At 39.9% G+C, this 12,438-nt stretch overlaps 1 protein-coding gene across 3 annotated transcripts in view; it reads left to right on the forward strand.

The window, feature by feature from the left end:
- The first annotated feature begins 307 nt into the window (after positions 1 to 307).
- The window catches only part of LOC117307273 (plasma membrane calcium-transporting ATPase 1-like), a 32,462-nt gene continuing 20,331 nt past the window's right edge, over positions 308 to 12,438 (forward strand). For all 3 annotated transcript variants that reach the window (XM_033791984.1, XM_033791986.1, XM_033791985.1), the window contains exons 1-8: positions 308 to 487; positions 2,697 to 2,882; positions 4,622 to 4,864; positions 6,318 to 6,443; positions 8,473 to 8,607; positions 9,787 to 9,972; positions 10,692 to 10,894; positions 11,465 to 11,707. In XM_033791984.1, coding sequence (XP_033647875.1) covers positions 316 to 487; positions 2,697 to 2,882; positions 4,622 to 4,864; positions 6,318 to 6,443; positions 8,473 to 8,607; positions 9,787 to 9,972; positions 10,692 to 10,894; positions 11,465 to 11,707 — 1,494 coding nt within the window. In that variant the 5' untranslated portion in view covers positions 308 to 315. The remainder of the gene's footprint in view (positions 488 to 2,696; positions 2,883 to 4,621; positions 4,865 to 6,317; positions 6,444 to 8,472; positions 8,608 to 9,786; positions 9,973 to 10,691; positions 10,895 to 11,464; positions 11,708 to 12,438) is intronic.

Genomic DNA, 12,438 nt, shown 5'->3' on the forward strand with positions numbered 1-12,438 from the left:
GGTCTTTTCCACAAAATATATGAAGCTACACACCACATGTATCACTCAAAGAATATTTCTCTTCCTGAAAGAGTGTTGGGTTTGTCTTGTGTCTGGTTTTTGCCCTTTCACAGCGTTCTTAAGAGCTCTGTACATTTGGTGCTTGCCTGGCTCCTGTGAAATGACACCACAGACATATTCACTCGGGTGGGATTCAAACCCACAACCTTTGCCATGCTAGAGCAGAAGTCTTGCCCCTGATGTTTGCTCCGTTTTCTAAACCTGTGTTTTTTCTCTCTTCTATTTTGATTTCCTTATCTGCAGGTATCCTAGGTAATGTATAGCAATATGGCGGAGGAAGAAGTTGATGGTCTGGCACTTACCATACCCGTTTCCGAGCTACGGCAGCTCATGGAAATTAGGAAAGCGGAACTCGCAAAGACAATTAAGACGAAATACACGGACAATATAGGACTATGTCAAAAACTACGCACATCACCAACACATGGTAAGAGAGTCAGTTCATTTTTGTCCTACTTGTTTATCCGTCCAGTCTGATGTAATAATTTTAATAATAGAAGGTATTTATAAAGCGCCATTACATCAAAAATCAAATCGCTGAACAGAAAAAGATGAGAGACAAGAAAAAGCTAGGAGCATTCCTGATATTGATGGGGATGTAATATTGACTGGCAATGAGGTAACTAGTGAACGTCTATTCTCCCGAGGGACTTTGAGTGACCAGAAGAGGGACCTATTTCCCGAGGCCAAAGGCCGAGGAAAAAAAGGCCCCTCTTCTGGTTCCCTTTTCTGGTCACTCTTCTGGTCACTCACAGGCTGGTCATTGCCTTGGTGCCCTTGAAATGCTCCAGTAGAAATTTACAATTTCCTCGTAGGGCCCATTACAATGGAGAAAATCGGTTAGTGCTCTTGCCCTTTCAAAACAAAGCCAACAGGTCTGCATACGATGTTGTCCTAGTGCAGTCCAACACACTACCCCATAGCGCAATTAGACACGTCAGTCTATCAAATTTGTGATTTAATTACTGTGACCGGTACTCGTCTTGACAGACTACCAGTTTCCCCACCTTGCAGTTTGCTCTTGACACATTGCCGTCACTCAGTGTAGAAATACTATGTCAGTCAAGGACAGACCGCGCTGTTAAAGTCTTTTGATAGTCGCTGATGCAGTCATGGATATATTTGTCCACTTCTGCTTCTGTTTTGTTTTGATAAAACTGAACCTAAGGTATTCACTTCACTGGCGTTTTAGGGATATTTTTTTTAAAAGGCAACCTGTGAAGTGTTACATGCGTCTTTGTTCATGGCTTGGAGAAATTGTTTTTACGTATCCAGGGCAAAATTTCCTAGAGCTGCTTCAGCACAAAAAGTAGCTAGAAGCACACCAAAACTATGTTTCAAAACCCTAACAAGGTTACCAGCCAAATTACCATTTCACGTGTAGAATTTGTGACTGGTATCGTGCTCTTAAAGGTGCACAGCATTTTTTCCTCAGGTAAGGGACCCTTTTATGGGCAAAATATGCATAACTACATGTACGTTTCTATTGGACCCTTTCAAAGGGCACCACAGCAAAAGCACAGGGCATCAGGGCACTTGCTGTGGGTGCAGTTGGAGTATTTCAAGACCTGCATGTCATTTGTTGCATTTGTAATAATAATAGACATTTATACCACGCTAATATTTATTTTCTAAGTGCTACAGTCCCATTAAAGAGGAAAGGAAATGAACAATCAATTTTTGTGACAGTCATTTTTAGGACTAGTCATTTTCCAAAAGAGTCCTCACGTTAGTGGGGGGAAAAAAATATAAATCTCTAGCCTCGCGCTAAAATTGTGCAGTCTGCCATTGCATTTGATACTCTTCCAGTACAAATGTTGTCAACACCCAAAACATCTGATGACATCATTCTGAGAAAAATGCGTCTAACATTTGACATTTCCATTCCTCTTTAAAGTAAACCAGGCCACCGACACCCACAAAAAAACAAAAGGTACAAAATTGCAGAGGGTTTTTGCAACATCTGAGAGAATGTTGTTATCTGTGGTCTTGCAAAACCTTGCTTTAAGAAATCCAAGTGTGCATTTTATGAGAGGTTTGGTCACTAACCTCTGGAGTTAAGTGGCACTTTAAATTAAATTTTAGGATTTGTGTGGGAACATTTCTGTAATAGAAAGATTATGATATAAACACCCTTTTTATGCAACTTTGCCCCGAAAAAGGCCAAGAGCCTGTCTCAGGTACATTAGCCTTTTTGAGGTATGGTGGCCACTATATGAGTGCACTGTTTGGTTTGGGTGTATACAGACAAATTTATCCAAACCTAATAGTGTCATAGTATTGTGCCCACCATACCTCAAAAAGGCTTGTAAAAAGGAACACTCATTCCTAGGTTAACCCTTTATAGTGGCTGGAAATGGCTTGTACCAAAATGCTCATCGCATCTGCAAATGCCTGCCAGATCTGACCGACTTCCACCTAACCAAAAAATGTTGCTATGTAAAAGGAGTTGGTCTCATCATTCCAACGTAGTCCCACATACCTTACGGGAAATACTGTATGTTAAAGCGCCTTGAGCATCACTGTGTGACGGATATGTGCGCTATAATTTACATGTAAGAAGCCACTTTTTACTATTATTATTATATTTCCTATTGCTAAACATCTTTACATTGATCCGTCTTGTTTACCAACAGGTATAAGCGGTAGCCAGGGCATGAAACTTGACCTAGACCAAAGGATGGAAAAATATGGCCGGAATGAAATCCCTCCCAAGCCACCCAAGTCCTTTATACAGCTGATGTGGGAGGCCGTTCAAGATGCTACCCTTATCATGCTTGTTATAGCAGCTTTCATCTCCTTAGGACTAGCTTTCTTACCAAGTAAGTACACATTGTCTTAAAGGCAGTGGACACTGTTGGTAATTAGTCAAAATAATTATAAGCATAAAACCTGTCTTGATTGATGGAGGTTGATAGTATAAAACATTGTGAGAAACAGCTCCCTCTAAAGTAAAGTAGTTTTCTAGCAAGAAGTAATCTTCCAGGAATTTGATTTCGAAACCTTAGATTTAGAATTTGAGGTCTGCAAATCTTGTAAGCATCTGAATGCGCACGACTTTGTGTGACAAGGGTGTTTTTTCTTTCATTATAATCTTGGGACTATGCAATTTTCCTGGGAAAAATTACGTACAGTACTAGAGGTAGCTGTTTTTTCCCGGGAATAGCTAGTTCCTTGGACTTTGGCAGGGTCAGCAACTCCAGAGTGAATGCTTTAAATTTTAAGCTTACATCCATAGAGTCTGTAGATGTGCTAAACAAATTTAGATTTCCTGCTTCAGAATGTCATGGTTGTGATGACATTTTGTTTGACTGGTCCGCGGCAATTTTTTTGCTTTGGAGTGCACAGCTACATGTAGCTGTTTGGGTTCAAATGATTACAATCGAGTACCTTAAACTCTTGAGTGAGAGTTTCTTCTTGAGTGGGTGTTTCGAGGTGCTAATTGTGTACATGTGTAAGTGTGATTCTCTGACAAGGTTTTCAATTTCATTTTGCTAAAAAAAGTGCTGACTTTCCTTAGCTGATAATAATATAGCCAGTTAGTACACGCATCTGCCAAACCTGAGGGTGTAGGGTTGAAATGCAGTGCCCCATAGCAATGAAAGCCAACTGCCACTGAAAGTGTGAGGTGTTTTTTCCCCTCCCCCCCCCCCCCCCCCCCCTTCTTAAAAAGTTAGATGGAGTTCCTCGGAAGATCGTGTCCACAGCAATCTTGTCTCCATTACTCTGTGTCCCTATCTAAAACGCAATATGTCATTCATCATCATCAGCGGAGATCAGCCTGGCCATCCGTCAGAGCAGTGGATACACAGGCCTTTTGGGCTGTGCAGACCAAACACACATTAAGAAACGGTCGTGTTAACTTTCTAGAATTGATCACAGTCCTTTTGCCGTAGGTACGGTGATGTCAGTTTCACTGGCAAACGAAAGTGAGGTAGATTATTTGCACTATGCCTCGATCTAAACAAGGACAAATTGTGTGAATGTGAAGATGTGTTCACTTTATCCATGTACTTGTGGCTGTTTATGCCTTATTTTTTTCAAATGATAAAAACTGAATGATGTTTTTGATTTAAAGACACTGCACACTATTGGTAATTGTCAAAGACCAGTCTTCTCACTTGGTGTATCTCAACAATATGCATAAGATAACAAACCTGTGAAAATTGAGCTCAATCAGTTGTCGAAGTTGCGAGATATCAATGAAAAAAAAAAAAAACTTGTCACACGAAGTTGTGTGCTTTCAGATTCTTGATTTCGAGACCTCAAATTCTAAATATGAGGCCTCAAAATCAAATTCGTGGAAATTTACTTCTTTCTCGAAAACTACATGACTTCAGAGGGAGCCATTTCTCACAATGTTTTATACTATCAACCTCTTCCTATTACTAGTTACCAAGTAAGGCTTTATGCTTATAACTATTATTATTATTATTATTATTATTCCCTTCCAGCCTCATCAATGATTGGAACGGACACAGAATTTAAGGAAGTTAGAAGTTTGACAGGAATGTCAGATAAGGTGATTTTTCTTTTAACATTCCACCCTTACTGTTTCCAGCCTCATCACACCATGAAGCAGGGGAGACGGAAGCCCAGTGGATCGAGGGTTTTGCCATCCTCCTGGCCGTTATGGTTGTCATCTTAGTCACGGCTTTCAACGATTGGTCCAAGGAGAGACAATTCCGAGGGTTGCAGAACAAGATTGAGTCTGAGCACAAAATCACCGTCATACGAGCTGGGGAAGCCATCTTAGTCAAAGTTACTGAAATTGTAGTCGGTGATGTCTGTATGATAAGATATGGTGAGATTTTTAAGAAGAAGTATCGTGTGTATATTCGAACAGGTTTTTTTTTTCTCTTTTGTCCCCCCCCCCCCTTTTGTCATGTCAAACTGTCTTAGAGACAAAACCAGCTCTTTTCAGAGCTAACACCCCCTCAAAAGAGAATTACTACGTGGTTGTACTCGCAAGTTTACTTCTATTTACACTTTCAAATCAACCCTGAAGACCCATCTTTTTCAAAAAACATTTCAGTAACAATTACTAGACATTGGAATTTGTAATTGTTCTTGTTCTTTTGCACTGCTGGAGAACAACCATAGGGGGAATAATTTTATTGGAGCAAGCGCCATGAGCACTTTTTTGTGGATACCGGCGCTATAGAAGACGTCATTATTATTATTATTGTTGTTATTATTATTATTATTATTATTATTATTATTATTATTATTATTATTATTATTATTATTATTATTATTATTATTATTATTATTATTATTATTATTATTATTATTATTATTATTATTATTATTTATAGTTTATTCTTTAACTCCTTCATACCATGCAAAGTTTCACTTAGTTGTGGGAACCTTTGGTGCCTAAAAAATGCACTTTTCAGGCCTGAAATTACACAGAGGTCGCGGCCTACATGTTTTTTGCCCCTGGTCTCGGCCTTGTTGCCCCTACCAAAATTTCCCTTAGACTCTTGATTTTCCAATGGAAGTGCCAGTTGAAAAACAAGAGTGTCACTGAAAGATTTCCACAGGACAAACAAGAAATAAACAAATAAATGTGTTATAATATATATAATGATAATTAAAGGAACGTTACAGAATTGGGCAGAAACAAAATCGTGAAGATCACAGATTTTACATCAAACTTGTCTAGTCTAATGATGATGATAGTAGAAAACATCCCTTGAAATATTTAATGACTGAAATGTCATATTATTTGGTGAGAAATAAATAATCTAATTTTGTGTTGGAGTTTATCGATCAGTGAGCGTTTTTTTTCTTCTTCCATCGATGTCATGCAAAATGTGTAATCCTTTTTTCACTATTCTCTCATGACCCAGATGGCCGATCGATCTCAAACTTCTACATGTTTGTCAGTTTATGTATATGTGGATTACATAAAGTGCTTACACTGTCAGCAACTGTTTTGTTAGTAAAACCAATTCTGTAATGTTCCTTTAACCATTTTTATAAAGCACATAACACTGAGTGATAAAACACGTTGCTATGCTAAGTGTTTCTTCTAAGCGATCTTAAACTTATCAGTGTTAATCAATATTTTTTCAAATAATTCGGAAGACTGCTCCATGAGGTTTAGGCATCGTGAGCGAAGCTGCGTTCAACATATGACCTGGTAAAAACTGGTGGAATAACAAATGATTTTTACTATTAGAACAAAGATTTCTAGATTGTGTGTACAATTATAACAATGTATTAAAACATATGTTTGCTGCCCTCTCTAGGTGACCTTTTACCAGCCGATGGTATTGTTATACAGAGTAATGACCTCAAAGTTGACGAGAGCTCATTGACGGGTGAATCCGATGCCATCAAAAAGAGTGTTGAAAAGGACCCAGCACTACTCTCAGGTATTCAACAATCATTTTTTGTCTTAATCTTAGAATAAATCTATCTTAAATTTAACAAAACCCTGAGAAGTATTTTCTTTGTTTTTTTTTCGCCCTTTTTCTTTCTTTCTTTATCTCAATGGCGTCTTGTGGCCAAGTGGTCTAGTTCTGGTGTCAGCAGCAGAGTGGGGGTTTGATACCCTATCACGACACTTGTGCCCACGAGCAAGGCCCTTAACCATAATTGCTTTGTAAACAATGGAAGACTTTTAGACAGTCCTTTTTCACAGTAGTGCGCATGCTCAGACCTACGCGCTAATACTGAGCATGTGCGTGCACGCTCAAAGCCACAAATAAGGACCGTTATGTCTGCTGCCGCCAGCGTCTCAAAAGTCTTCTATTAGGAAGGTAGTGCACTCTGCTGATACCAGCCATGTTCTGATGAACACATTTGAAAATCTTCCTAATTGTGGAAACTTTTCCCCTAGCATGTAGAATGTATATAGGATTTGAGGCATTGCATGGTGAGGTAACAATGTATATTTGGTTTGCGGTAACACCGTGTGTGTATCTACTTGCCAGGTAGAGTTGGTTCTTAGAGAACTGTCTTGCTTTATTCTACTGCCGCGGAGTAGATAATCGGGGGTACGGGAGACTTCTCAGTTCTGAAAAGAACTTTCCTGCTTTTAACTATTACCAGAGCGGATGGTATAGAAAATAGACTTGGACTACTACTTTAGCTTATAGGATCGTATTTTTAACTGTACTGTCGCGGAGTCAGTTCTGAAATTGGTCTCAACGTTTCGACTAGCTTGCTCTAGTCATCGTCAGGAGACTCCATTTCTATTAACGTAAATTTCTGTGAAGCCAATCGCCCGATTTTTTTTTCGTCTCCATTTAATTACCCGGGAAATCAAATTGTATACCCGGGTAAAGTCAATTTATTTTTAAATCAAACTGTAATGTAATCATGACAGTGGTGAATTAAAAACCAATGCTCTTCGGTATACAGATGATTAAGTTAGAGTCATTTGACTAAATTGTGGTTACGGTCTGATGAGATACCTGCCTGTTCCTTTAGACTTTGTGCAGACTTGACGACAAAGAATCAGGGAGAAGTAATTGTATACATGTTTTTTTCCTGGTCTGTTAGTTTGTTTGTTTGGCAAACTCCGACAAGGGGATATAAACGCCAAACTGGCAACAGCCAATCTCTCTTATACAAACATTGGTTGATTATGAATTGAACAAATCATGTAATTGCGTATATTATATTAATGGTTTATTTAATCTAAATAAAAAACAAGCAAAAGGTTGACAACACTCAAATTCACAACGTTTTTACAGAGTTAAGAAAAATGAAATTAACAATAAACAGATTAAATCAATACACAAACACCAACATGTTTTTGAGATTATAAAAATTAAGCATAAACTGGTAAAAGCATGCCATCAAAATACAAACAAAGAATATAAAAAAAGGGGCAAAAGCATACATCAATACACACACACCAAATTTACCCAGCAACCCAAACATTTATTTCAAGTTTCTTGATAAAGAGGGTAGCTTCGATTCACGTAGCGCTCAGTATTGCATTTTGGTGTGTAAAAGCCAGATGTCGAAGCTGCTCGGAGTTGCATATTACAAGTGTTAGTTCTCTCTGGAGGTAATAAGTGACAACATTTTGATTAATTAACTAGACGACAATAAATATTCTAGTCATTGTGGAATCGGCAGTTAGCTTATGGGATTTGAACCCACAACCTTGTAATTGCAAGTCCTGCAGTCTTATCACTGTTGTGGAACATGCTGGAAATATTTCATGAGGATCCCGTTCTTTCCAGGTCTGCCAAACTCCATCAGAGCCATCCAGACAAAAGACACTTGAAAAACGGCCCTGAAGACTCATCTTTTTTATAAACATTTCAGTTACTTTCCAACACTGCTTGAGGACAACCATAAGGGAACTTATTATTTTCACTTATTGAAGCAATTTTTTTCATTATTATTTTAACTATTTGATGTATGATTTTTTTTATTATTTGACAGGAACTCATGTTTTGGAGGGGAGTGGTAAGATGGTAGTAACAGCAGTTGGCCTCAATTCACAAACAGGTCAAATCTTCTCATTGCTACTTGGTGTCAAAGGTCAAAAGCCGGAGGAAGATGGTGTTGCCGATAGAGGTAAGTGAAGGCAGTTTTTAGAGGGAATCATCAAACTCAATGACGTACTTCTTGTACACTGATATTTTTCTTTGCATTTGAGAATTTAACCGGACCTCTTGTGAATTGTGGGCCCAGTGTAGCCACATGTTTGTGAAGCCTAGGTCATGGAGACCTTCACTTTAAAACTGTTAACGGCCTGATGTTTCGACCATAGCAGAGCCTTTCTCAAAAGGTAAAATGACTAAAGGGCAACAATTATCTTTCCAGCATTGATCTGCTTTGTTTTGCCTTTTCATGATTAGTCTCAGGTACCCATTTACCTTAGGGTTAGGGATCGATTATACTCATACAGCTCGCTTAGGCCCTTTTCAAAACCACGGGTTTGGTTACCAGCTCAGGGCTTCAGACGAGAGGACGGAGCACGGAGCCTGAAGCTGAATCCAAAGCCGAAGCCGTGGTTTTGGAAAAAGGGCCTTAATTAGCCTTAAGTGACTTGACCACGATTTGACCCAATGTTGTGATGACTGTTTCAGCTGTCGTGACTTTAGACAACCCTAGACTATTTTTAGATTCCACTTCTTTCATGCTAAGCTTCAGGGATGATACATTTCAGACTTGTATCTGAATTCAGACTGCTTGTTGAAAAATAAAACCCAGATGTTATTTACTTCTGATTGATGGAAATACTATTCTGTTATATACTTCTCTAATGCTGAGGAAACTTTGTCCAAAAGCTTCTAGAAATCTATAACCTCAGGGGTGTATAGAAAGGTAGAAATGTCTTAATGGGTGGTGGGGTTGGCGTAGTTGTATCTTTCCTCGCCTTCTACCTCTAGGACCCTGGTTCGAATCACGCAGGGGGCATTATATGGATTGGGTTTTCAGTCTCTACCTGACTGCGTGGGTTTTCTCTAGAACAATTTGGTGTTTTCCTCCTACATCTAAAACTGAAACTTCATTCCTCGTCTTCTCTCCATTCAGCATAACTGATGCTTTGAAACTGCAGGCATGATTTTTTCTCCTATTTGGTTGGATATTTTTGCTCACGGAAATATCAGATTTTTTTTTCACCAACTAGCCTGAAAAAGCTACGTAAGCCTACACCATATGAACATGAAATTGTCCTATTTTTTCCCAAGCAACAACTGAAACTGTCACAATAGCTAATGAGGATATGTTTTTGTTTCTCTCCTGAAGCCGTTGTCAAAGTACCAGCAGATGGTAACAACATTGATGAATCAGCAACGGGGGCCGCCAACAGTCGTGGTCCTAACCCAGAGAAGGAAGCCATGCTGCAAGAGAAGGAAGATTCCAATCTGATGGAGGGCAAGTCTGTCCTGCAGGGCAAACTCACCAAGCTAGCTATCCAGATTGGTTATGCAGGTAAGGCCGTGTTCCAATTAGCGGCTATAGCTAAGTATAGGACACCCTTAGCAACAGCCGCAGCCGTAGCTGCTGTCGCCACTTCGGATAAATGCCTCAATTTCAATGAATACATCCCCCTAGTAAATGGTGTTCATGGCCGAGCACCAGACTCAAGCTCTGGTGCTTCTGAGCAGCAGATTGAGGGTCCAAGTGACACTTTTGTCCTTAACCAAGACACTTAGCCACTATCGCGGCAACCTTCAGATGGGATTTGAAGCCGTAAGTCTCTTCTCAAAAAGAGAAGGGGTTTGCCCCGTTGTTTCTGGTTCGATTTGATGCATGTTAAGTAGGATTTAAAAACTTTGTGTGGTTGACATACAACTAGGACAGGTTTGTGGTAACACAGTGTGGATATCTGTTTTTGAATAGTGTTAGTTGTGAAAAGAACCAGTGGTTAACTATCGCCAAGTTCTGATTGTCTTAAGACAATTGGAGCATACTGATCGAAACAATGAGTCGTTAACCACCAGTTTATTTCGGAAACCACACTACTCAAAAAGAGATATCCACATGTTGTTACCGCAAACCTCTCCTTGCTGCATAATGCTCCACTAAACCATTACACAGTGCTCTCTAAAGGAATAAGTCTCATACTTCAAAACGTACATGTAGCTCCACATACCTTGCAGGATAAACAAAATACTAAACAAAGTTTTTCTTCTCTCCATTTCCTGCAGGCGTCACCATAGCTGTTCTCACCACTCTTGTCCTCATCATTCGTTTCTGCATCACCACCTACGGTGTCGACAAGCAACCGTGGGAGACAGGTCATCTGCAAAGTTTTGTCAACTTTTTCATCATTGGTGTGACTGTCCTCGTCGTGGCTGTACCGGAGGGTCTACCCCTGGCTGTTACTATATCTCTGGCCTACTCGGTCAAGGTGAGGGAGGGATACTAACCCTGTTACATTCAACCCTTTGATGTTTGGCTTTACCAACTTAAGTCTTAAGCCTGGGCGACAAGTGTCACCGTTGATTGCTTTGTCGAGTTGCGACTACCGTTTTTCAACTACTCCGTTTATCAGGCCGCCACGACTACTACAATTGTGTTGCTCACCACTATTCACAACAACAAAATTAACTTACGAAACACAATCGGATATTAGTGACACAATTCGTCAATCCTTCCAGCATAAACTTTGCTATATTGCGCCTGCGGCAAACAGTATGTCGCAATGCATCTTGGGAATTAAAAATTAGGCGCGACTAGTGTCAAAGTCGCAACTATTTGAGTCACGACTAGTGGAGTAGTAAATTTCACTAGTCGTCCAACTATCCGTTCTTCTTTCCCTTGCATTTTGTCACCTGCCTTCTTGTGCTCGAGCTTTGTTGCACTCACCCTCTCAAAGTTTACCCTGATTTAGGATACCCTTTGACTGAGAATGCTTATGTCCTGTAGTCCAAGCAACATGCCAGATCTAACTTTGAAAAACTTGTCTTTTTGTTTATAGAAAATGTTGACGGACAATAACCTCGTGAGGCATCTTGATGCCTGCGAGACGATGGGGAACGCCACTGCTATATGCTCAGATAAGACTGGTACCCTGACCACCAACCGGATGACGGTCGTCCAAATTTACACGGGCTTGAATCATCACAAGAAGATACCGAGCTATGAGGAGTTTGGTGCCGACCTGATACAACTGGTTTCTGAAGGCGTCTCTGTTAACAGCAGCTATGCTTCCAGATTGCTGGTCAGTTGAGAGTAATATTGCTTCCCTAATGTGGAACAACCTCCCAATACCCATTAGAAATGATAACTTTTTTTGCCAATGTTCAAGAATGGCAGTGCCAACGAATGGCCTCAAAGTCTCAAGTATGTTAACTCAGTTAACTAGACACACGGCCATCTCTGAGTTGCATTTATATGATTTGTACCAAACACAGTGAAGCGTAGGGTGGCATGGCCGACCGGTTAAGAGCATCAAGTTCAAGGTTAAGTCGTAGGAGTGTGGGTTCAAAACGCGACCATGATAATTGTAATTGTGTTGTTGAGCAAGAAGCCATACTATAATTGCTTCTCTTCACCCAGTGTTATTAATGGGTAGCTGCAAAGCTAGAGGTTGATACTTTGTATGAAAAAGCCACTGGAGCACCACATCAGCTCAGGGCTGTAATACTCCCCAGAAACATCAATAACAAAGATTCAAAGAATGTTATTGGCCCAATGACCACCAGGGCACTAATGTAAAACGCATTGAGACGCTTTGGTGAAAAGCGCTTATATAAGAACTTGTTATAATTATTATTTATTATCTATTACTAAGTGTTAGGCTGTGTTCGAATTGGCTGCCACAGCTATGGCTACGGCTAGGTTTACGCATTGAAATATAGCATGTCTTTAGCAACGCCCTTAGAAACAGTCATAGCCAATACTGTAGCCGCCAATTTTGGATACGGCTTTAGACTCCATGCTCAAAAGGTT

Source organism: Asterias rubens, chromosome 2 (assembly GCF_902459465.1).
Source record: "Asterias rubens chromosome 2, eAstRub1.3, whole genome shotgun sequence".
Classification (NCBI taxonomy): domain Eukaryota; kingdom Metazoa; phylum Echinodermata; class Asteroidea; order Forcipulatida; family Asteriidae; genus Asterias; species Asterias rubens.